At 34.0% G+C, this 24,657-nt stretch overlaps 1 protein-coding gene across 3 annotated transcripts in view; it reads right to left on the reverse strand.

Moving 5' to 3' along the window:
- SNX13 (sorting nexin 13) overlaps positions 1 to 24,657 on the reverse strand; it is a 68,265-nt gene that overhangs the window by 14,179 nt on the left and 29,429 nt on the right. For 2 of the 3 annotated variants that reach the window (XM_050708993.1, XM_035562484.2), the window contains exons 4-18: positions 23,070 to 23,159; positions 22,550 to 22,671; positions 20,269 to 20,390; positions 20,019 to 20,120; positions 19,272 to 19,360; positions 18,829 to 18,912; positions 15,675 to 15,813; positions 14,742 to 14,830; positions 13,530 to 13,629; positions 12,375 to 12,568; positions 10,680 to 10,784; positions 9,226 to 9,358; positions 6,630 to 6,667; positions 2,926 to 2,995; positions 235 to 374 (exon numbers count right to left, since the gene is read on the reverse strand). In XM_050708993.1, coding sequence (XP_050564950.1) covers positions 235 to 374; positions 2,926 to 2,995; positions 6,630 to 6,667; positions 9,226 to 9,358; positions 10,680 to 10,784; positions 12,375 to 12,568; positions 13,530 to 13,629; positions 14,742 to 14,830; positions 15,675 to 15,813; positions 18,829 to 18,912; positions 19,272 to 19,360; positions 20,019 to 20,120; positions 20,269 to 20,390; positions 22,550 to 22,671; positions 23,070 to 23,159 — 1,617 coding nt within the window. The remainder of the gene's footprint in view (positions 1 to 234; positions 375 to 2,925; positions 2,996 to 6,629; positions 6,668 to 9,225; positions 9,359 to 10,679; positions 10,785 to 12,374; positions 12,569 to 13,529; positions 13,630 to 14,741; positions 14,831 to 15,674; positions 15,814 to 18,828; positions 18,913 to 19,271; positions 19,361 to 20,018; positions 20,121 to 20,268; positions 20,391 to 22,549; positions 22,672 to 23,069; positions 23,160 to 24,657) is intronic. The other variant, XM_035562485.2, reaches the window with a different exon arrangement.

A 24,657-nucleotide genomic window follows, 5' to 3' on the forward strand; every position in this document is an offset into this window, starting at 1 on the left:
TATTAAAGCAATCTAATGCCTCGGCATCGGGAACTAAACAGGTGCACCTGTAAACTGCTTGGTACAAATAATTTATTATATTAATGATTTAAAAGTATACCTTAATGCAAAATAATATAATGCTGGAACTCTGCATCTTAACTCACTTTGAGAAAGCCAATACTTATGCCATACCATCACACAGAAAAAACACCTTTCAAAGAAACCTTAAAGGATTTCTGTGAGACAAATTACCTGCTCAGTGATCCTCATGTGAAAGTCATGGAAGTCACTGTAACGCCGATACGTCTTCCATGTCTCTTCACTGTTTTGATTTCGCCGATGGACTGTGATAGCATACAGTGCGTATGTCTTGCCATGGTCATTACACACGCCTGCCACAGCATATGGGTCATAGTCAGCATAGACTAGTAGTTTAAAAACAAAAACAAAAAAAGGAACAAACAGAAAGAAGGAAGACGAGAGGACACAAACGTGAAGTAAAGAAATGTCTGGAATGACAGACTTGAGAGACTACAATGGACATGCAAGCAGAAGAGTAAGCCATCCCTTTATTCAAAACACTGCGTAAGTGATACCCTCCAGAAACTTAAGTTTAATTTAGAGATATTAAGCAGCCTTAAAGATTGGAACTTGTCTATCACATGCAAAACATGAAGGGGGGGAAAAAAAAAAAAAGAACAGGAAAGGTTTCAACATTAAAGAATAGAGAACAAATCTTTTAAAAATAATTTTACTCTAAAGAATTCAAGATACAGTTGAAAGACAACCATGAAACCAAAAGAAATTCCAGTCTGCAAAGTACTCTCTAATTATATTTTTAAAAGTTTGCAAATACATAAAAAAAAAAAAGTACTAACACTGTAAGCATTCAGTTCTGTTATTAACATCAGCAGTTACTGGCTACGAGATAGAAAATAACCTCCCCACACTATTTCTCAGTCAACAGGAACTATATACACACAAACATACACAAATGCATGCCTTCTGCATGTGTGTGTACATATATGTACTCTGTTTATGTGTACACATGCACAATTTGATTTCTCCATAAAACAAATCGAAGGATAAGACACTTATCTGAAATAGAAACAAACATCTTTTTTTTCTCATTGAGTATTTAAATTCGCTCCCACATTCCTCCCATCCCCATACAGAATGTTTCAAAAACTTCCGTTTAAACTACAGACTAACCTAAAACCAACACTGCATACACTGCACACATTTAAATTAATGTGCCGTAACTCTAATTATTGAGCCAACAGCCAGTAGCTCGTTGAAAATACTTCTTGATTAAGTTCTGTGAATTTCTTAATGCACTTGTGCTCTATAAAACACACTTTTCTGCGAAATCATCAACACTAATCTCTTGACCTCTCTGAAGAGCAAGGCTGATGCCTAAGCAGACAGTGAGCATCCCTAGGATAGGGGCAGCTGCTGACAATGCAAGAATTGCACGTTAATAAAATGTACACTAGGAACATAGCATCAGCAGCCTTTTCTTTGGTATCTACCCTCTAGAAGAATGATGAGTGCTGAAACCCAAGAGAAAAGAGACAAGAAGCCACGGCCCCACAAGCACTGAGCAAACCTTATCCTCTAAACATACACTGACCACTCTGCCATGCAGCCGCCATACAGGGACACGGCAAGGCCAGGAGTGGTAGAAAAAGAAAGAAGCAGCTCTGATTGCCCTTTACATTGTTTCTTCTAAACCAGCACTTATTTTACAACACAAAGCAAATCAGTTCCTCAAAAATTAAGGAGATCTCATGTACTATCAACAAACAGTGAAAGGTAATGAACAGCATATGAATGCTGCCTGTAACATCCAGAAGGCAAGGACTTGTATTTCTTGCTCAAATACAAAGTGAAGAGAAAGGAGACATCCACTTTAATCCTATCTTACAGTATGAATCTGTACAAATCCCTCAGTTCAACTGGAGTATTATGGATTGACAGTCAGGCTGATAGTTATCAACATGTGCTGCTAGCAGATAATAAATTTAAAACAATTTCTGTGGGTTTAGGTCCTCTTTTTTTTCCCCTTAAAGAGATCAAAACAATGAAACTTCTAAGTTTAATTCAGAAAACAAGTAATAATTGTAATTTTAATTAAAAAAGCAAAATTGTGATTCTTAACTTTTAAAATAATTTTTCCCCTTCTCTGAGGGCTGACTACACTACGTTGATTGCACCACGTTCTCACACTGGGTTTGGGTAATAGAGTTTAATTAAAATGTCAACGAGTTGAATTCACAGGTTATGTCCACTATATAAATGCAGAGTTTTAAGAGTCTATTGCATAATAAACTCCACAAAACAATCATTTGAAGACCCACTGACAAATTAATTTCCTAGTGGAATCTTGTCGAACTGGAATATTTGTAAATAATACCCAACGTTTATTATTTGCTCTCATGTAATATATTTTTTAACTTAATTCTAAAAAAAAGTTTGTTAAAAACAACCAAAAGTGCCACCACTGTAAAAACTGAAGTCACTACCTTAAATTAAGCTAAGTCACTCACAAATCATAGAGAATTATGGGGTGACATAGCAAGAGAAGTAAACAGTCAAGAATTCAAATCATGTGACTAGAAAAAGAGTTCACTTTTAGAATTTGTTCTTTAAATAACTGTCAAAATAAACACAACTCAGTATTAAATTTAACATTTATTCACAGACAGGAAAAATAATAACGCTATAAACAGTAAGAATTAAATCACATTTTAAGTATGGATATACCATCTATGAGCTACCGCACTAATTCTGTATGGAGTTCCATTACAAGGACTTAATGGGAAATATGAATTCAAATGTTTTATGATGTTAAAAAAAAAGTTTCAGATTTCAAGGACCTGTAATACTAAAAAACTCAAAATAAATGTTGAAAAAAGCAGCCATTGTAATGGATTAACTTACCAGTATCTGAGATGTATGCATGGAGTTGAACTGTCTCATCAGAAGGGACATTTGAAAGGTCATCTAAGGACTGCATGGTGGGGGAAGAGAGGGAAGAAGGAAGAAATGGGCAGGAGAGAATAAGATCATGGACACATCTCATTTGAGAGAGGTTTTTTTGATTACTTTAATTAATTTTCAAACTTTCAGTTTAGCATACACTAATAGCTTAATGCACTGTAATAATAAAACTAAGTTTTTATTACCTGGTTACCAAATCCCTTTTTTTTTTTTTTCCCCACAGCCACTAGGGCCCTTCATTTCCCTCCCTACACAGTTTCACATAGTTTGAGGACCACTCTAATGTATTTACTACTTTCATTTGATATCTCGGTTTTAATAGAAGTACAGTCACAAACAGTCTTTCACTGAACATTTAACAAAAAAATGCAAAAAGAACAGCTACCAGGATACAAATATTGTATAACAGATCTTTTGGTTATATCTTTATACTGTTCTGTTTCTTTCAACTGACTTCAAATTACACAAAAGCTACAGTGCAGTAAAAGTCCAAAAATTTCTCCACTCTACATAAAAAACAGCAAACAGTTTCCTCAGAAATATTTTCCCATGTGACAAATAAACAGGCACACCCTTAGGTTAACATCTGTCTCCCTGTTCAGCAATTATTTCAGATTATTTGTGTGCCCACAAGGCCAAGAAGGCCAATGTCATCCTGGCCTGCATCAGAAATAGTATGGCCAGAAGGACCAGGGAAATGCTGTCCCTCTGTACTCAGCACTGGTGAGACTACACATTGAATATTCCGTTCAGTTTTAGGCCTCTCACTACAAGAAGGATATTGAGCTGCTCAAGCGTGTGCAGAGAAGAGCAACAAACCTTGTGAAGGGACTAGAAAACAAGACTTATGAAGAGCAGCTGAGGGCACTGGAGTTGTTTAGTCTTGAGAAAAGGAGGCTGAGGCCTCATCACTCTCTACAACTGCCTGAAAGGAGATTGCAATGAGGACAATGTCTGTCTTTTCTCAGAAGAAAAATGAAAGGACACAAGGAAACTGTCTCAACTTGCAATAAAGGAGGTTTCAATTGGATATTAGGAAGAATTTCTTCACAGAGAGTGTGGCCAAGTACTGGAAATGGGCAGCCCAGGGAAGTGGTGGAGTACCCATCCCTGGAGGTATTTAAGAGACGTGTGGACATTGCACTAAGGGACATGGTTTAGTGATGAGACTCAGTAGGTCAGGTTGACAGTTGGACGTGATGACTCAAAGGTTTTTCCAACCTAGATAATTCTACGATTCTATAAGACAGAGGAGTTATTACAGAAGATAAGTAAGAGTCAACTGCCCTAATACTTTGCTTGCTATGAAATATTGATGTTAAATTATTTTTTTTGTTTTGTTTTTAAAGCATCATTGGTTATTGTTTTCCTGCCTCCCTACATTACCAACCTGACTTTTTTTCCTGAAAACTGCAAGGGTTCAAGCTAATGGATATTAATGACCTCCAGAAGTTCAACCCAGACATTTCTGCTGCCATTCAGGGTCTTGGGTATAATACCTGTGTAACTGCTTCTATTTGTTCAATGCACAAAGAATAAGTAAAATTCACATTATGGATCCACTTAGATGAAATCTGCAAGAGCAAATATTCTACAGTTGTTTTATACCACAATGTGTCCTACTAGTCTAGTTTAGTAGATGAATGTGTCAAATTAAACGCAGAAATTAAGATGATACTTTTAAACTTTTTCCACAAAACAGCCTCTTTCAAATGCATTCCTAAATGAAGGTCCAGGAGATAAATTTTAAAATGGAAACTTTAGCAAACACTCAACTTCTGTGGCAAAGCATTATACAGAAATAATTACTGCAAATAATTGAAATGGTTGAGACTTTTTTTGAGACAAAGCAATGGACCGTTTGCATTTAGTGTGCCCCAGTACCTTTGACATGATGTACATTCACAGGAACAATTTAATTAAAATGCACATATATTAAATGCACACAAGTTAATTAAAATGCAAAAATATCACACCACAACCTAATCTTTCTTAATGCACTGTCATTAGGTGAAAGTACAGAAATTCCCTGACCTTTAAAGTAACCTTTCCAAGGTCTATTTTTCTTCATGTAACTAACTAACACAAGGGAGCTATGCTATTTGTACAGAAATTTACTTTTGATGTGGAATTCAGCCAGGAAAAACTAATCTATCAGTATTCAAACACCTGTAAAAGCACTGAAAACCCCAAACAGCCCTGAAGAATAAGGACTACAGAAAGGAAAAGTTCTTCTGCATAAACAGGGCTTTGTTAGGCATTTCTGCTAGAATGTTTTTCACTCTTTATAAAAATAATAAATGTTGTATTAGGCAACTATACTGTTCAGAACAACAACAACAAAAATCAAGACTTGGAAGCATCGTATGCAAATACCTACTTATATTGCAACAGTACTTAATAGAGGCTTTAAGACTTTCTAGTTTAGTTTGGAAAAGCCAAGAAATTAAGCAGGACATAAACGCTTGCCAGATGAGCTATAACAAAGAGAAATCCCTACCCATAATATAGCATTCTGATATGTCAGGCTAGTTTTAGAAAAAATACTTGAGACGTTTGAAAGATCTTTTTAAGAGAATAGTCCATTGAAAGAATCTCTTGTGAAATGTTATCAGCATTGTATGCAAATTTATAAAAATTTAAAAAACATAAGTTTTACTTGTGCATCAACAGGATTTTGTGTAAGTTCCATCTGCTGAATCTTCTCTTTATATTTCAAAAACGTAAACAAGATAAAAACAATAGAAAATATCCCAGCTTAAAAAAAAAACAAGCAACAAAAAACCCCACATGGAAACATGTTTAGGTTGACAGTAAATGTATTCAAAACTGTATTACAAAATTAATTATATTCCTCTGCATGCTAAGCATGATCTAGCTAATGCACAGGAACTCTTAAGGAGCTACATAATCCTCCAAGAACGAATTAGAAGGGCCTATGAATTACATAAGGCAGGAAATTGCATGCAGACCGCAAGCCTTTCTAAAACTATAAGACTTTGAAAAAATACTCTCACATGCACCATCGAGCCTTGCTTATCTTGTGGCTCAGTTAAAAAGAAACAAGTAAGAGGGAGGGAAGGAAATGCTTAAAAAATTGTTTAAAAAATTAATACCAAAATGCAAACTTGAAAATGGTCAGAATAGGAAACAAAGATTCGTATTTTGAATGGCTAAAATCCAGATACTTGGATGTTTCCAAATCAAGTCCTAATTCAAAAAAATATTATAAATGCAATGAAATGCCTTGTTTTACAGTCTATTGGAATTTAATCCTTTGAGATTTCAGTATCAAAGGATTTGTTTTCACCTATTGTTACCCAACTCTGAAATTTATGTCTATTTAAAAAAAAGAATAAGTATAAGGAAGTATGTTTTTCTTAAGTTTACTATAGTCTACTAATACATTCTTTCTGTGAGAAACTATGTAAGCAATTCATTAAATTCAGGGAAAAGTACAAAAAGGACAGTTTTATCTTATAGGTTAATTGATCCCTTATGTGTCTTTCAATTTGATTCAAGAGCAAGGCAGACTTTTTCAGAAGATAAATTGCAACGAAGTAAACCCCCTAACAGTAACATAATTTAAACTATTTTATAACACTTTCTCTACTGTTGGGAAGACGAAAAAAAAAAGTACGTACCAGATTTATGCTGCCAGTAGGAGACCCGTTAAAGGATTCTAGAAGCAGCGAGGAAGGGGAGAAAAAAAGAAAAAACAGGTTAGAAAATTTTCTCCAATACAGGGCCCATATAGAAGAAATAAAAATGTGAAGCCAAAACCTTATGGAAAATTAGACAAGTGATATTGCACAACAGTTGTACCTGACATATAAATACTTTCAGTTCCCCAAAATGACATCTAAATGAAGATGTATGGAAGTTTATACAACTATAGATATGAAATAAACACTCCAGAGAACATTTCTTTTTTACTTTAAGCTTGTATCACCACATGAAATTGCTTCACTAAGGAGTCAGTGTGATAGTTGAACATTTTCCATCAGACTGATGTTTCAGTTAATGAAAAGAACTATTTTAGTTACTGACTTCTTTGGGACCACACTACACTCAAATACCCTCCACCTCCACTAAAAACAAGTCTGGAGTGACAAAATGGTTCCTAGCTTTGTCAGAAATCAGATTTTAAAAATAGTTATAATTCATGCTGGATATTAAAATGTTCTTTTATTAAGCTGATTTTTAAAATAGAAAAAAAAACTGTAGTCCGATTCAATATGCACTGTAACCTGGTAGCTCTTTGACCCAGAAGCGTTCATAAGAAAAAGCACAAAGACTTGAGAGTGCTCAAGGAAACAGAATAAAAAAGGTCAAGAGTTAAGCTAACTGTAGCAACAAGTTATACAAAACCAATTTAATTAACATAAGACCGCTAAATAATTTGCTCAAAAAGGATGCATTCTATGTCTTGTCTACTATGTCTAACAGAACCAGACAGCATACTAATTCAAAAGACACAGCAACTTTTGTGAAAATGTGGTAGACTGAGGAGAAAAACTCTTCTTCTCCCCTTCCAGGATAACATGGATAGGAAGGACAAGCCATGTTGACATTCTCAAAGTGAAATAAAGCTAGTATTTCTATCGTTCTCACCCTACCAGGACAAAAAATAGCTAAAGATAGTGGTTTGTGTTGTCAGTGGTGCTCTTAAGAATACTAGCAAGCAACCAAATGCTGGTAAATGATGCTAGCAGTAAATTCCAAAATACCACCAGGCAGCCTGTATGTTTTTTTTTTTTTTTTAATTCCTTTCATCATGAAGTTTGCCTAATCTTAAAAAAAAAATAAAAATAAAAAAATCAAAATGCCCATGCTCTCTGATGGACAGATGCAGATGCTTTCATCCCTACTCACTCTAAGAGTGAATTAGTTTTTTATTCAATTATTCAATTTACACAGCTTCTTGTTTCTAGTGGCAGGACTGCATTCAATATATTAACTACTTCATTAAATTACGCATTCAAAGGTATTAATTTGTGAATAACCTGACCTGTATCTGATCCAAGATAGATTTTGTCAGAGTTCTCTGGGATTTGTTAAAGAACTTAGAAGACCAAAAAAAAACCCAACACTACAGGAAGAAATTAAACATTATGGAACAAAACTAACACATGAAAATTAATAGTTATATTCACGAAAGTTGGTTAAAATAACTACAGAGAATAAAACCACTAAACAAAAAAAAAGGCAAAAGAACAAGTAGATAAGAATAATTTGGGAAGGAATAAAGCAGGCTGTAGAAGTGTTATTAGATATTTTGTATATTAATGTAGGTTTTGCAGAGACACTGGAGGGAGTTCCATCAACAGGACTGTTACAAAACTTAAAGAATATGGTGTAGTAAATACACATTATATTGAAAGTAACTTAAGTGAGAAGAACAAAGCTGATCTTTACAGTTCTAATTTAGATTCTTCAGGTGTTAACAAAATGTATCGCTAGAGGGTAGTAAAGATCACAATCCTCCTTCCATCTTCCAAATTTTTCTTAAGAATAACTAAGTTATATAAAACTGTGCTTTAAAGAGGAAAAAAATATTTTATTTATAAAGGGTTCTGTGTTAAAATTACTCTTGATCCACGATTTTACTTTAAAGTAGTAAAAAAGAAGGAAAGCTCTTATAATAAAAAACTTCAGAGGAGTTGATAAAAAACATGGAGAAAAATGTATAAAATGAAACTTCCAGAAGTGAAGGCTCCTTAGTAGCACGTAAGACCAAGGGTGGGGGGAGGGGGGGGGGAGGGGGGGGCAACCACACATCTTGAAGTTTCAAGCTCAATTCTTCACAACAACAAAAAGACTTCACAGACTTTCAGTTTTCCAGAAAGCTTTAAAAATCCACATCTCCTACGTACTTCTTATTTCTATTTCCAGGTGAAGAATATAGTTACGTATTAAAACAACCCAGCAAAAGCTGAAGTACCTCAGTATTTTGGAAAAAAAAAATTGCAAGTGAAAGAGTTGCACACTTATTTTAGTGACACAATTGTGACTAAGACTTGGAAAAAAAATTGACACAAAGCTAATAAAGTTACTACAGAAAAACTTGTTTAACTTCCAGAACAATTTACATAAAAACACAAACAAAAAAACACTAATTTAAAATCCTATACAAACCTTTTGACTTATCAAAAACAGTGTGGACAATGTTCTTCATTTCATTTTAAAGGAGAAAAAAGAATATGCCCAGAAAATCTCCCTTACAGGTAGAGAGCTCACCTCCTTCACCATCATCTGATCCTCTGAAACTAGGATCCTTCAGCATATCCAGCTCAGCTAACATGCGCACATACAATACGTTCTGTTTGAATGAAGGATAGAATCTTTCATCCCGCAGCATCAATTCATAAACCTTATTGAAATAAAAATAACATTTGAAATATATATATGTACTTTATTTTTTTTTTAAATTAGACAAGCTTTCATCAATAATACAGAAAAGGAAGGAAGACACCACATATTACTTTCCTGAAGATTTCCAGTTCAGCCAATACTGTATAATCCTACACCACAAAGATTTAATCACATCATCTCAAAAATTTATCTGTGTAGCTTGAACAGTAACATACTGCTTTCCTGCTATATTGACATATTCTTTTTTTCAGTGTCATCATATCCAATCCCCCAACTACCTACCCAACCAGCTACAAAAACAAGCTTTATCATGAAGGTAACTAGCAATTTAAGTACCTATGAATTTTAAAAGGAGAAATAGATAGGACATGATATCTTAATCCCCTACAAAATTGTCTTAAGTGACTATGTTCTTCACTCATTGTTTTTTAAGCAGTACTTTGCAGCAATCAATATATATACACATATACAGACATATTTACGCGTAGTAGGAACAAATTTGTACAAGTACAATCACCCGGTAAGAATGCAAAAAAAAAAATCATGCAGGTTTGAGGATGTCACTTTTGTAATACATGAAAATTTTATGTTCTCTTCAGCAGGTATCACATGCAAGGACCCTTATAATAATCTACTTTGAGCAATGCAGTTTTTACAACGTTTTCATTATTATTAAATGAAGTACAATAAAGTGATTCTAAGTTCTACAGCTCATTTCATTAATTTTTAACAGAAATGAGTACATGAAGTTAATGACCTAAAAATCATAAAAACCTCTTAGACTGGATATGTAATTTACTGAAAGAACATCAATCATTCACTTTTTAATATCTATATATATTAGACTTGAGTGATAACTCAGTGTATGAAGGTATTGATAAGATTTTATCTTCAATACTTGCTGCTTTTGAGTGCTACACTGTGTAGCCTGGCAGAAACAGAGCAGTCACATTTCTTAAAAGAAATAAAACCAAATACAGTAATATGTTTATACCTCCTTTGAAAAAAAAAAAGCTTTTTCAAAGCAGACCAAAATTGTACCACTTAGCTGTTATTCTGCATAGGCACATTTTCTTAGATTGGTACATAAACACAAATCATCCCATAATTTTTAACCTACCCATTACTTTGAAAACCACGGACTACATATGGCCAAGCAACAGATGACAATTTAGAATATGATTTTATAGAATATGAAAGTGGTAAAACAGGTTTTAGGTTTCTGATTGAGTTTCTTGCTCCACTTGAATGGCTGTAGTTAAGTTTAACACACTATAGCCTTAAAAACTCCTATGAAATACAGGATGAATAGAGTATACCTTTCTTTGAATGTCATCAAAGATTTCAGGTGTTGGATCCTCATGGTTCAGTGTTTCTGCCAGTTTTGCTACTAAGTTGTCATCAATATTAACTCTCGGAGATGCCTGTCAAGAGATCTAAATCAACTTTCACATAACAAAAATAAGTATTTTTTTCCCCACAAACAAAATCCAATACAATTCTGCAATTCTCTAAGCAAAATGTATTTCTGCTTGGTGAGTATATTCAGGTCACGAACTGTCTAGAACACAAAACAGGAGTCAGAAAAAAAAAAAAGACAAAATTTGGATTGTGTATTAAAACTCAGAACTTTCAGAATACTAAGAAACAATTCAAAAACAATTTATGCACATCCCAACTGTGCATCCCAATTGTTCAAAGCAATATCCCAACTAGATTTACTCAGACTTAAACACAAGTTTTATTTATTCATGAACAGAAAGACCCAGATTCAGAAATGAAGAACAACACAGTTAAAAAAAAAAAAAGGTAAATAGATGGAGTTCTAAAGTGTCTAAGGAAAGACTAACAGCTTGCCAGTTCTATTAATTCCTGCAGACTACTAGGAACTGTAATCAAAGTAGCTTCTTATACAGACTGTATTACAGCTACCAGAAGAGACAATGTATTAGCATCCATCAGATTCTCAGTCATCCTTTGATATGACACATTTCAAACTAGTGACCATTAAACATTCTTTTAGATAGGTCCAAGCTCACATACTTTCCCATTTTCTGCAACATACACAGAAGCCAGCAGTGAACCAGACCCAACATAGCTAGCTGCTCAGCTGATCTATTTAGCCCAGCTGAGAGGCTGAGTTTGTTGGCTTTAGAATAAACTCCAGGATTAGGCGGCTTCTGACTTTGAACTGGTGTGTGTTCAGTCAGCTCACAAAAACAGTAGAGCAAGTTCTGGACAGTCCCATAGAAGACGCTGTTGATATGCTATTGAGGTGAAAAACCAAAGTGAAAGAAATTATGAAGAAAGAGAAACATTACAACAGATTTGAGGGATAATTTGCTGAGGGAAGCTTCTAAAATGAGCTGACTGGTGATTTTTATGTATACACAAATTCAGAAAAAGACGCTTTGTTCATAGAAGTTGACAAGTGTTTTCTTTTACTGAACGCTTCATTGTTACAATACTTTTGGGAACATTAAAGCTTTGCCTATCAAAAGATATTTAACAGGGTGATATTTGTGCAACATATACAGGTATTTGCAGAGGCACAGGAATTTATTTTGTTTCAAAGCCCAACCTGAATCTGTGTTTGTACACATACTATTCTTTTTTCTTTCTTTCTTTCTCTTATTTACTTTTTAATTCTTCTTAATCTGGGGAGAATGGGGGCAGCAGGGTGAGAGAGAGGGCAGGGTAAAAGGATGGGAAGGGAGAAAGGACAGCATACGCTCTAAGAATTTATCTTCTATTCTGTCTTCATGTTTTCTTTTTTCCTCTATATTGTCCCTCAAAAGCAGACTTTCTAGAACACAATGCATTTATAAGATAGTCAAAAAAAAAAAAAGGAAGACATTGACCGCTTGACATAAGAAAAGAGAAGATATGCAGGTAATACCCTAAGTTTTAGTTTGTAAACAAATTGTACTCTATCAAATCCATTTCACATTAATGTAGCCAGACAACTATTTGTACAAAAAGTTTCAAACAATTCAGAAATACATTATTCCTACCTTTTCTGATAAATATTGCTCATAAACTCCAACCGCAGCTGCTCTTAATAGACCCTTGGTTTGATTAGTCTGATGCTTTCCATCTTTTTGCCGGCTTTGAAGTACCTCCAGCTGCTGCTGTGCCGTAACCCTGTATCCTTCCACCGTCATCCAGAAAAACAGATGTGCTTGGCCACCAGTCTGCTGCATGTAATCTACACGAACACAGAAAATAGGCAACATACAGGCATAGTTATAATTTCACACCTTAAAAGGAATAATTCTCTAAGATGTGAACTAAATACTGGACTCCAGGATCTGGTTATACATCTAGAATAGTTGTCATCTGGAGTGAAAAAAACAGAAAGTACTATATAGATGATATTGGTGATAATAATTAAAAAAAATGGGAACAAAGTCTAGAACTAGGCAACTAATCTTAAAATGCACACGTAAAAACTGAATCAATCATTATCATGTGGATATAACAGGCTTGTGCAGCATGACAGGAGTTGAGAGGAAATTCAAACTGGAATTCTAATCACATACATCTACTACATTAAAAGGACTATCAGCAACAAAAAAAACCTGACACTCTCAGCAATGACCATCAGCAGCATTATTCATTTACAGAAAAACATCAAGCACTACAAAATATTAAATATGAATTACACAACCTTTAAGCCATCAATCAATTTCTTTTGTATATGGTTAAAAAAGTACATTGATTACAAGGCTGCTGAAGGTTCTCCGAGAACTTAAAACACAGCAGTAATCGAACTTCAGTCTAGTCATTCGTTCCATTAGTTTCACCGAGGCCAGAGAAAGGCAAGCAATAGCAATTAAGACTCAGACTCATTCCAATTATGAAACTGAGCAATTCTTGCAGTGATTCTTTTCTAAACAGAACAAACTTCTTCACTAACAGACCAAGAATGATTGCAAGATCAGTCTTAAGGAAAGATCAGTATTGAAATAAGCTTAATCCAAGTATTCAGAAGCACTAAGTATGGTGCTCTGAATTATAGAACCATTTGCAAAAAAGGTTTTGTGTTCCCTCTGGCTTACATATATTTAGCTTTCAGTAGATACTTATTATTTAAGTACAAGTATACAAACCTGTGAGTTAGGATGGTCTTTCTAAATTGAAAGATCAGAAAAAAAATTAATACTTACCCATAAAAAATTGTAGTGCAACATTGTCTACCAGAATATGGTCCAGAGGGACTGTGCAAAGTTTTCCAAAGTTTGCTGCCAGTTTCACAGTATCTATTTCCTGTAAAACACAGTTCAGTGTGTTCATTTTTTTTTAAAATTAGCTTACCATAAATCAAACATAAAAAAACTTATTTATGTTATAGACAATAAAGCAGCCTCTCAAAGCTTAGTTATTTTTACAGTCACTAATAAGAAGGTCATCTTCTCATAACTATTTTACTTCTTATAACTAAAACATGGAAGATTGCTGCTATATGAGGGGCTGGCTTTTAACACATTCATGTAATGCTATACAAGTCAAATTAACCCCAAATATCTCCATGCTGGTTACAGTAGAATGAAAATGAATTGATATTAATTAATATCAGAATTTGATGGGGTGAAGGTCAGCACAACTTAAACTCATCTCTGTCCAACTTTCTTCTGCTAATTTGACATTTCTTGGTATTACAGTAGCATTTCAGGGCCCAGCCACAAAATATTTTAAACATTTTAACAGTCAACATGCACAAGATTACATTATCACAGAGCCACACTGAGGTCCAGTTAAGAGAGTCAAGAAACTAGGCAAAGTCAAACATACTGACTCTGTAATAAATATAAAACAAAACGAACAAGCAAGCAGAACAAGATTAGGTTCTCAAATTTAACATCCAATCTGCCTTAGGCTTTTTGTAAGCTAAAGTCTGACAAAATACAATACGTAAGCTCCATAAGGCACCACAGAATAATCACCAAGTGGTACCTTTATCAACAAGTTAAGGTAACTTTGGCAAAGACTAAACTTGAGACACAAGAGGTATGCACTGAAGCAGCAAAAAAGAACTAAATATAGGTGTAGAAATACAAAGATTTGTCATCTACACACCATTTCAATTCAACTCTTATACTGAATATATGGGAATAGTTTAAGATGCACTGGCATATCCAAACTACTAAAGCCAGAATCTAAAGCTCCCTAAACGTGTGAACCTTTAGAAAATGTCTCCATATTAAAACTGTAAAAAAAAAAAAAAAAAAAAAAAGTGAGTTTTACAATGTATGCCTGTAATTGCAAGCTTCAAGCCATGTTTCAAAAAGCAGGAATCCGAAAGCAAAAATCCAGACTGAACTGGTAAGTCATCTGCAACATCTCTCTTTCAGAATCAAAAATCATTCTAAAATACTTACTTTTCCTGACTGCAACCTCTGAATTCTTGAATCACATACTTTAATAACATATAATAAACTGTTTATTTGATTTTTTATAGTGTTGATATCTAAAAGAAAGAAAAAAAAGTAATGCAGATGAGTACGCAAACTCTTGTCCTGAAATACTTAAAATACTTTCATAAAATACTTAAAATTCAGGTTGGATGGGGCTTCGAGCAACCTGGTCTAGTGGAAGGTGACCATGGCAGGGGGGCTGGAACTAGACGATACTTAAGGGTCCCTTCCAACCCAAACCATTCTGTGGTTCTATGATCCTACTTTAAAAAAAATATCATACAGAGCAGTGACACCACATACAAAACACATCAGCTTTGCAGAGAAAGTTTTTCAGTTTAACTACTTTACCAATAGAAATGAACAAGAATTCTTCTCTTTCCATTTTCAGATTAACTGTTAAGTAACTGCCCATTAATAACCAAAGTATTACTGAAATTTAGAACCATCTGTCAGGTAAGTTTCAATTCAGCAGAAGTATACATATATAACTGATTAGTCTACATTAAAAAGAGAAGAAAAAAGAAAACAAACCACAAACAAATGAAAAAAACAGGTACTAGCTAAGTCCTACAGAAATAAAATACAGATGGTAAGAGACATGTTTTTAAACATAGTTTTAAACATAGCATCCAAGGTCTACCACTTTTAGATATATACACATATATATAAAACAATTTAACAACGAACTATTTTATACTATATTTTATCAGTTTGCATTTTCTGAAATTTTGGAATCTTCCTCAGGGTTCATGCTGGTAAACACACTCAATAATTAAATAATTATATATATGTATAAATATATATATGTGTGTGTGTATATATATATATATATATAAATAAATATATATATATATATATATATATATATATATGTTAAATAAATACAGTACTAACCATCTCCCGCTGTATCAAGAGATCGAAGATATTGCAGTTCTTCACTTGCTTTATCTTTCACTGCTTCCAACTCTCCTATGTTATCACTTAATTTAATAATATTCATAAAGGCCTCATAGTTACAGTTGGAATCACGAATCTGAAAAAAAAAGTGTGAATAATGTAAAACCAGTAAAAGCACAATGTTATAATTATAAATTATTTCAATACAACACTGCAAAGTGGAATTTTGAAGGCATTTTGATGCTTCTAAATCTTCCTTTGGTGCTAAAATTTTATGTATTTCAAAATTAGATAAACTCTGAGATTAGCACAATTTTTTCAGAAGTTCAAATGACAAATGAGACTGGACATCTATAAGGTATCTACATATTTATACCCTCTACTTCTGTGGGTTCATGGTATCATTCCGTCTCACAGAGCAGCCCTGCTTTGAAAACACAACCAACCTGCCTCTAAGCAAGAGTCAGCACCACCAGATGACTCCTTCCTGCACTATATAATACAGTCCCAAACCGCACATGCCCTTCATTCCACTGCTCTTCTGTAACCAGTTTTAGGATACAATCACCTAGGCACCTGACTGCTTTTTCCCAATACACAGAAAAAAGATACCAAATATTTTTTTAAAAAAATTCAGTTTGAAGTTATCTCTGGCAGACATCTAAGTCCTGCTCAAAGCAGGATTCAATTCAGAGCCTTCCCATTAAATAGTGTAAAAGCTTGAGTGTAACCTGGTTCACTTTTTTCCGCATCTCACAGGAAAACTGCTTTTTAAAATTGATGGACGAGGAAAGAATATAAAAAGGAATTGAAGAAAAAAAAGAAGAATGAAATAAAGGTTGTCAAAGACACAATAAAAATGTTGGTAAGGTAGGGATAAATTAGAAGGAACAGGGCAAAAGAATCACGCTTGGTAGAATAAATGGACCAAGGAAAAAGAAACATGCATACAGTCAAAATCTGTTTCACTCCTCTTGTTTTCAAGAAGTACAGCAAAGCCACCTGGAAAGCGTCATTGTACTTAAAGATCTGCCCCAAACCCATTAACCTTCTTCTGCTATTTCCCATCTCCCATAAAAACAAGTAGGCAGAAACTGACCAGACCACTGAAAAGGTTTCAACTTTGCCAAGGGCCCCTCTAATTGTACATGTTCCCCATGTAAGTGTTTCTTAAGATACAGAATTACAAAAGCAATTAAAACATTCTACAATGTAACCACAACCTAGTGAAATAAAAGTTAGGAAGTGTCTGAACTAATATCCCCTCGGAAACCCTAATTTTGATACCCTTGTAAATACTATTAAGCTATTTCAATGCATACAATCATATCCAGAATTGCAGTCCTAGTATTGGCATAAGATGAACCTAGTCTGCTCGAGGGACTCACAGCAATTTGTGCAAGTGCAGGAAGCCTGCTGTACTGTTCACATCGTTGGAAACTGCGTTATGAATGCAGCGTGGGGATTTCAGGAAGGCCGGCAGCTTTACAGCGTGCACACACAGCCGCAGAGGGCTGAGGTCTAATGCTGCCTTTAGTATCTAAAGGGGGACAGGGGAAATCACATCACCCATATTTTATAAATGCTCATTTTGGTATGGAAATGCAGCAGCTCGTCTGCACTGCCAAAATGCACTGACATGAGCTGCACAGAGAAAAGAGAATGTAGTGCAGATATCTTTGGTCTAAGTTAATGGAAAAACTTCTAAGAAATGTTGTTTTTTTTTAAAGTAACAGTATAAGTAATAGAACTTTAAACGTTTTTTTTTTAAATGAATATAATGACAAAGAATTTTTATTTAACTTCTAATATTATAGTGAAGCTTTATGTTTTATTTTAAGAGAAATAGTATCAGACTATGTATGGTACGCCTAGAAATGTGGTATTAAACATCTCATTCTCAAGAATATTTTTTTTATTTGTTTGAATCTGATTTTATGTCAAAAGTTCCTATACGAACTTCAGAATTTCAGTCATATCAACTCCTGACCTTAATTTTCTGCAATCATCTTCATTCTGTAAGGCTTGTACTAATTTTTTGAAAGTGTTTATTCTTCCTTATATTCCCTGAATATTTACTTCCCCATCTCAAAGAAATTATGAAAAGTAATATTTGGGCCATCATCATAACAGAAAAACTTTATAAAAGCTTCAGCATTCTATCTTTGGATGCAGTCGGGGGCAGTGCTCAGTAAATAAAGAAAGAAGCCAAGTTACAAAAAAAGAAGATGTGTAGGAGGAAAGGGAAACAAAAATTGAAATGCTTGGTGCACATGAGCAGCAGTAATTTTTCCATTTCACATTCCTCTAGAAGAAACATGAAAACTTTTACAAAAAACGAAGGTGGCCAGACCAAAGTAAACTTTGTATATGTATACGTGAAGCAATTTCATACGTAAGAATTTTTACTCTGAAATCCAAGGGTGTTTTCAGCAGAGTCATTGAATGCACACATTAAGAGTAAGATATGCAAATAAAAGTAGACAGAACTTGCAGAAAGTAAAAAAAAAAAAAAACTTGACTAATGACATAACAAGGGACAATGAACTTTAAGCGCAAGTTTTAACTTGCATTATCAGACAATAACATTAATTAAAATGTCAATGTTCTATTTACATTATTTTAATATATGCGGTTTTTTTCTGCGGGTATATTTAGAGAGATGTCAAAGTAAAGGTTTTGTTTCTTCCCATTAGTTAAATTATTAGGAATTGTCATAAACATCTCTAGAAAACATCCTGAGACTCCTTAGCAGAAGCCAAAAACAAACACACACGCACAAAAAGCCACCTTACTACTTGTCATTCTAGAGGTCTCTTCAGCTTTAAAAAAAAAAGAAAACATGCACAAAGAAAAAAAAAAGTCAAGGAAAAAAAACTTTCAAGGTTACCACCATACTTTCAGAACAGCTAAGTAATACAGACAACTTTTGCCAAAGAACAATACAGAGTACAGTTAATACAGATAAAGCATAAGTGCATGCACACGCACCACACCGACACACACACAGACACCAGCCGTAATTTCAGTACTTCTGCCAATATTGGTTAACTTTCCTACTCAATACCTACCTGCCATGATCACAGGGAACAACGTAAGTAAAGGCTTACATAAAAATATTCTGGAAATATAAAGTCATGATAAATCTTACCATCCATATGACATACTGATTAATATAATCAGGATCACTGAGCTGGTTTATTAATGGAAGAAGAATCCCTCGGGAGAGGATTTCCTGAAAAAGATATAATTACTTTAATGTATTTATTCATAAAATTACTAAGTGCAACAATCTAAAAATCACTGTATCGATGTTAAAGAAAAAAGCATGTAATAACAATTATCATTTAATGGGAAGATAATACCTCAAGAAAAAAAAAATCCATTTTAACATGCTTTTCTAGTGTTGCTAGAGCTACAGAAAACTGGGGAAACATTTCAGACAAACTGTTCCCTGCTATTAAATACTTTTCAAAATTGTTCATTTAAAATAATCCAATGGTAAGTTAGAACAATTAAAAAATAAAGTAAAAAATGAGCAGCTTTAAAAATTCTTATGGCATTAAACCACAGAATTAGGATGACTATATTTACCCTGACAAAGTATCGCATGATCTTGTTCTGGAAGTCTCCAGGAGGTAGCAATATATACAGTAAAACCTCACACAGATCCCTTAGGAATCCTAGGGAGGGAGAACAAAACAAAAAAACAAACACGAACGTCTCAGCATAATTTTGCATTATATTGTTTTTCATCCTACCTGATAACATAAATACCAACTGATAAATCCTTAAAATAAAATTCAAACATACAGCTATATATGTTCTTATAGTCCAAGCATCATAGTTACACCTTTCAGACTGAATATAAGCAGCAGTGACATAAAATCCAACTGAGGCAGCTCTACAGAGTCATAACGCCATGAAAAAAGAGCCAAATTACAAGAACCAAACAAGGAATTCCAATATATTTTCCTTCATTAACATATATAGATTGTTTTTCTGTCCTGCATATTTTGCCAATAAACTGATTTCCACTGAAATGAAGATTATGGAGTGGTAAAACGGATAAGAGATCTAACAAAAAAAAAAATCTTCAAAGCCACCCTTCCCTGTCAGAAAACATTTTGAACGTACTTTTTTCTAATGAAAAGATGGGTAGCTCCATATATACACACCTAAAATATTAATATGCACAAATCAGAAGAAATATACATATTGTAAATAATCGTGCTTTGAAAGTCACATACTAAGGCTTCAGTATTTATTCATATTTGTAACTTGATAGCATTTTAATTCTGTCTGCTATACTAAAATAGCTTCAGAAGAATATTGAGAGACCTTCTTCATCTTTGGGAGAAGTGCAGACTAGGTCACGACAGACTTCTTTTTCCATTTCAACTTCAACCTCAAAGAATGTATCTACAAGTTCCTCAGCTTGGTCTACGCAAAAGAAAATAAAAGAAAAACTTTTCTGTAAGGATCAGAAATTTGAGAGTAAACGATTAATAAAAAAAGCCAAATATTTCACACATAAGATGCTTGCCAACTTGAGACTCAAAGTAAAAATATATTTCCATCATTATGTTACCTTTCATCTGATCACCTTTCTCTGCTATTCTTTGCTGAGCTTTTCTGAAAACTCGAAGATGAGTGCCAAAGTCATCAACAAGTCGTGTAGTGAAATAAGGCTGCCAGTCTGTTTCCTTTGACCTATCAGAAAAGGGGAGCCATGAAAATTAATTAGTTTATCTTGAATACAAAAAGCAATTATAAATTTCTACTTACTTCTCCCTGCCAAGAGCCAGAGTGATAGCAAACATGGAGAAGCAAAGAAATAAAAAAGCCTCCTGATCTCCTATTCACTGAAAACTAATCAAATATTGTAAAATACCATTTTACAACTCACATCTACACATTATTTATGTTTAAATTACTTTACAGTTAACACTGATATCCAGTATAGTATTCTGATTCTCATCATCAGTTTAAAAAAAAAAAAAAAACCTCAGAAATTGTCTACAAGCATCTACAACCTAAATGCTCCCCAGGTCTTTTTCTCCCATAGTTTCTGTCATTTTGAAAGGCACATAAAATCATTTTCTTCCAAATTTGCAGGATATGCACAAGTAAGAAAATATACCTTTCATTTGAAACTACCAACAACCTAATATTATCAACAATTGATTCTACACCTTACATGAGAAGTAGTTGGCATGAATCTCTAAATCAACAATGTACAAAGTGTTGGAAAATAGTCACCGTTAATTTGCATAAAACCATTTAATTACTGGTCTAAGAAAGATGCAGATTTACTGATGTGTTGTCCATGCCCTCCTAAGCGGAGCTGTCTCAGAAGGTAGTTAACCTGTTAATAATCATCGATAACCCAGATCCACAACCCGCACAACAAACAAATCACACAAAAACACTAGGTGGCAGCCTTGCAGCATTCTTCGGTAAGAGCAGCTACGAAAGAAAAAAGAAAAACCTACACTACTCGTTCTCTATAGAAATTCACAGGCTAGATGAAATTAGAGATTATGGAACTAATTTAAAACTGCTACAGCTATAACCAAATGCAGTCATTTTAAATGCACTATATCATTTTCTCTCAATAATAATAATAAATTGCTGCAGGTCAATGAAGATGATATGATTTGTACAGGAAGAAAAAACAATTGCACAGGAATGGTGGCTATTTTTGAAAAGCAGTAGTACTGAAGGAAAAAAAATAAATTAGTTATAACTTGACCTGCTTTGACACAAAACCAGTGCTTGATAATGCTCAACAAAGTTAACTTCATGAAATAGACAAAAACATTGTGATTGGACAGCCAAATCAATTTCAGTTAAGCACAGTATTGCTTCCCATATGGTATTATTCACTCAGCTTATCTTTTATGATTTCCAAGTTTATGACATAATGGAAAACCTAGGAAACAGTAAGATTTTGTTATCATGTACTTCTCCTAACATTAAACCTAGTTCTACATCTTCGACCTTTCTTTCCAGAAAAGCACACTGATCTACATTTTCAAGGTCAGAAGAAGGGGATGACAATACCTCAAAACTTGCTAAGAAGTTTATTATTATTATTTAGGTTACCCACAACTGCTTCTAAAGAGAAAACAGATGATCACTACAGTGGGATGAACGCTTGAAATCATTACTTAGTAAAGAAGAATATGGATATAAACACACATGGCTTCCTGGGCTGAGAAATCAGCCATGCTAAAGATAAATAATTTCCTAGACATACTCCCTGCTACTTGATTAAGCAACAACTGAAATATATTGGACAATTAACAAACTATCCATTTGTTCTGAACCATGTAAGCTCATTTTTTAAGGAAGAATTACATGAAATCAATAATTTAATTCCCCAGATTACTACTCCTTTGAAAATACTCATTGCTCTTACATACTGAAGAGCAACACCGTTTTTTTTTAAAGTTTTCCGAGTTGATACAGATATTTGAATGAAGGTTTTCAAATTGATTTGTCTTGGGAATTGCTCTGCTGTTTATATGAAACAGACCTGCACAGAAAAAGGTGATGACTCATGCAGCTCAGTGCCTAAACTGCAGAAAAATACTATTTGCTAATCTTAGGCATTAATCGAAATCTTGAAAAGACTATTTTGAAAAGACCATGACTATAAACTTTACCTTCTTTTATTCCTTAAGGGATCAACAAGACTGTAGCTCTCTTGGATTATAATCTTAAAGTACATTAATGTTCTTTCTGTAAAATACAGTGAACTATGCCAACAGATAAATTAAAAATTGTTTAACTATTACCATAAAACCAACAGAGGTAACTGTCCATTTGTTTAGTCAGTGTATTGATAAAAATACAAATAATCTTACCTGGCAGAAAACTGGACAAGTGCATACTGAAGAGCCTGCCTTATTTCCAGAAGAAACGATTCATCATCACTTAGTGTGTAATACCAATACTGCACATAGTCTCTCAGGGAAAACTGGATTACCTGAAATTGAACAGGGAAAAGAAAGACAAACTAATGAACAAAACAGGACAATACACAAAACAGCTTCTTGTGCCTGGTAATGCAACAGCAGTCTTAAAAGGTTCACAAGGTGAACTCTACCATTACAAAATTGGGAGTGAAACAATAAAACTCTCATGCTAAAACCTCTTTCTCATATTGATTCATGTGAATTCACCACTGCTATGCCAAGAAACTACAACATACAGAAAACGGACTCAAATGTTGCCCAATATCCTAGTCCATCCTGGATGTTTTCCACTTACCACTCTCAACTATAATTTCTCAACTTCTATTTGTCTCACAACTACTTAGATATTACATGCTCAATACTTGGAAAAATAAAAATAATAAATTAAATAGTCCTGGTTATAACTTACCTGTTGCAAAGGCTCATCAATTATATTTGCACCTGTCAGTCTTCTGTCAATCTTAATAGGTCTGGCTTCACGTTTCATTTCTTCTATGCACTTGAAAGAGATTAGGAAATTTTAACTCTGCAGGGTTAAGTAGAGCTGGATTCTAAGTATAGCTGCTCGTGATACTTGTATACTTCCAGTAGCAACTCTGTAAAACTATGATTGCAATCTATGTAGTGCATAAGATTTAATATTCACATTTCTTTATATGGTAAATAATGGCAAAAAAAATGACTTGCATTACTTCTTGCTCACTGTACAGAAGCAAGTTTGCTAAAATAACAGATCAGAAGGAAATAAAACTCAAATAGCAGTAAAAGGGCAGGGAAGGACAGCAGCACAAGCATGGGTAAGACTCCATCTTAATACTTGACGATGAACTTCCTGTGTAGCCTCTGGCAAGTAATTGTACAGGTTGTCCCCCCAACCCCCTCTGTTTCTTTATATATCTCAGGTTATTATATATGCCAGTAGAGAAACTACTCTTTGGTACCATCACGAGTGGACAGGCAAGTCTTAGAAAAGTAATTGATGAGGATGTAAAAAATTGCCTTATAGAAGGACTTGCAACTTAGAGCAGTTTACTCCAGGTATTACTTCATCAGAGCTAACTTGCAGCAAGCAACATACTGAAAGAAGTACTTGTTGACAGTGTTTCATTGAGTGGACTAATATGGTGTCCTTCTATAAACTTCTGGTGAAACTTGCAATTAGCCCCTTTATTTTCTGAGAAACAGCAACACAACAACCTACATTACTGTTCAAAAAAATCAAGTTTTTTTCTTTCCCCCTTTTCTCTAGAGAAGAGAGTGAGTTATGGCTGTACTGGGGACATAAAATCATCAAAAAAAATTTTACATATATATATATATATTAAAAAAAACAAAAATGATAAACAATATGCCCAGTGTTTCTATTCTACTATTCTACATGATTCCCCCTAAGTCTCTCTCATTCAAACAAGTTCACATTCAGTGAATGGTGCTGAAATACAAGGCCAGAAAACATTTCTCTTTTCAACTAACACGGAAGTATTTGCTGTTGCAAAGTTCTACATACTTTTAAAGGCGAGGAAACAGTTTGATACTACTTCAATATGTAAAAAGTTGACTCGTATTCAAACAATATTCCAGCTATATATTTATGAATTTGCAAAACATTTTTGTCTTGACAGTGTCAAAAATGCCAAAACAGTACAGAATGGAAAGATTATATATTGCTACTAAACAGTTAAAATTGCCAAAATAGTTTTAAAAGTGAAGTTTGAAATTTGAGGATTGCATGCACAAAACCACATTTGGAAAACAGAAAAAAAAAAAAAAAAAAAGCAGCCAGAAGGAAAGAGGAAAAAAGAGAGAAACAGAATATGCAAGGTTAGTTGGTAAAATCTGAATGCTTATAGGCACTTAAGATTCATGTTTGGGTCTTGTCCTCAGAAAGTCAGTCCAACCTTCTGCTCAAACCAGAGCCAACTACAAGGTTAGACCATTCTTACACATTCCTTTTTCTCCAGTGAAAGTTTTATGTATTTGCAATACTAGGTAAATAA

This window comes from Cygnus atratus, chromosome 2 (assembly GCF_013377495.2).
Source record: "Cygnus atratus isolate AKBS03 ecotype Queensland, Australia chromosome 2, CAtr_DNAZoo_HiC_assembly, whole genome shotgun sequence".
Classification (NCBI taxonomy): domain Eukaryota; kingdom Metazoa; phylum Chordata; class Aves; order Anseriformes; family Anatidae; genus Cygnus; species Cygnus atratus.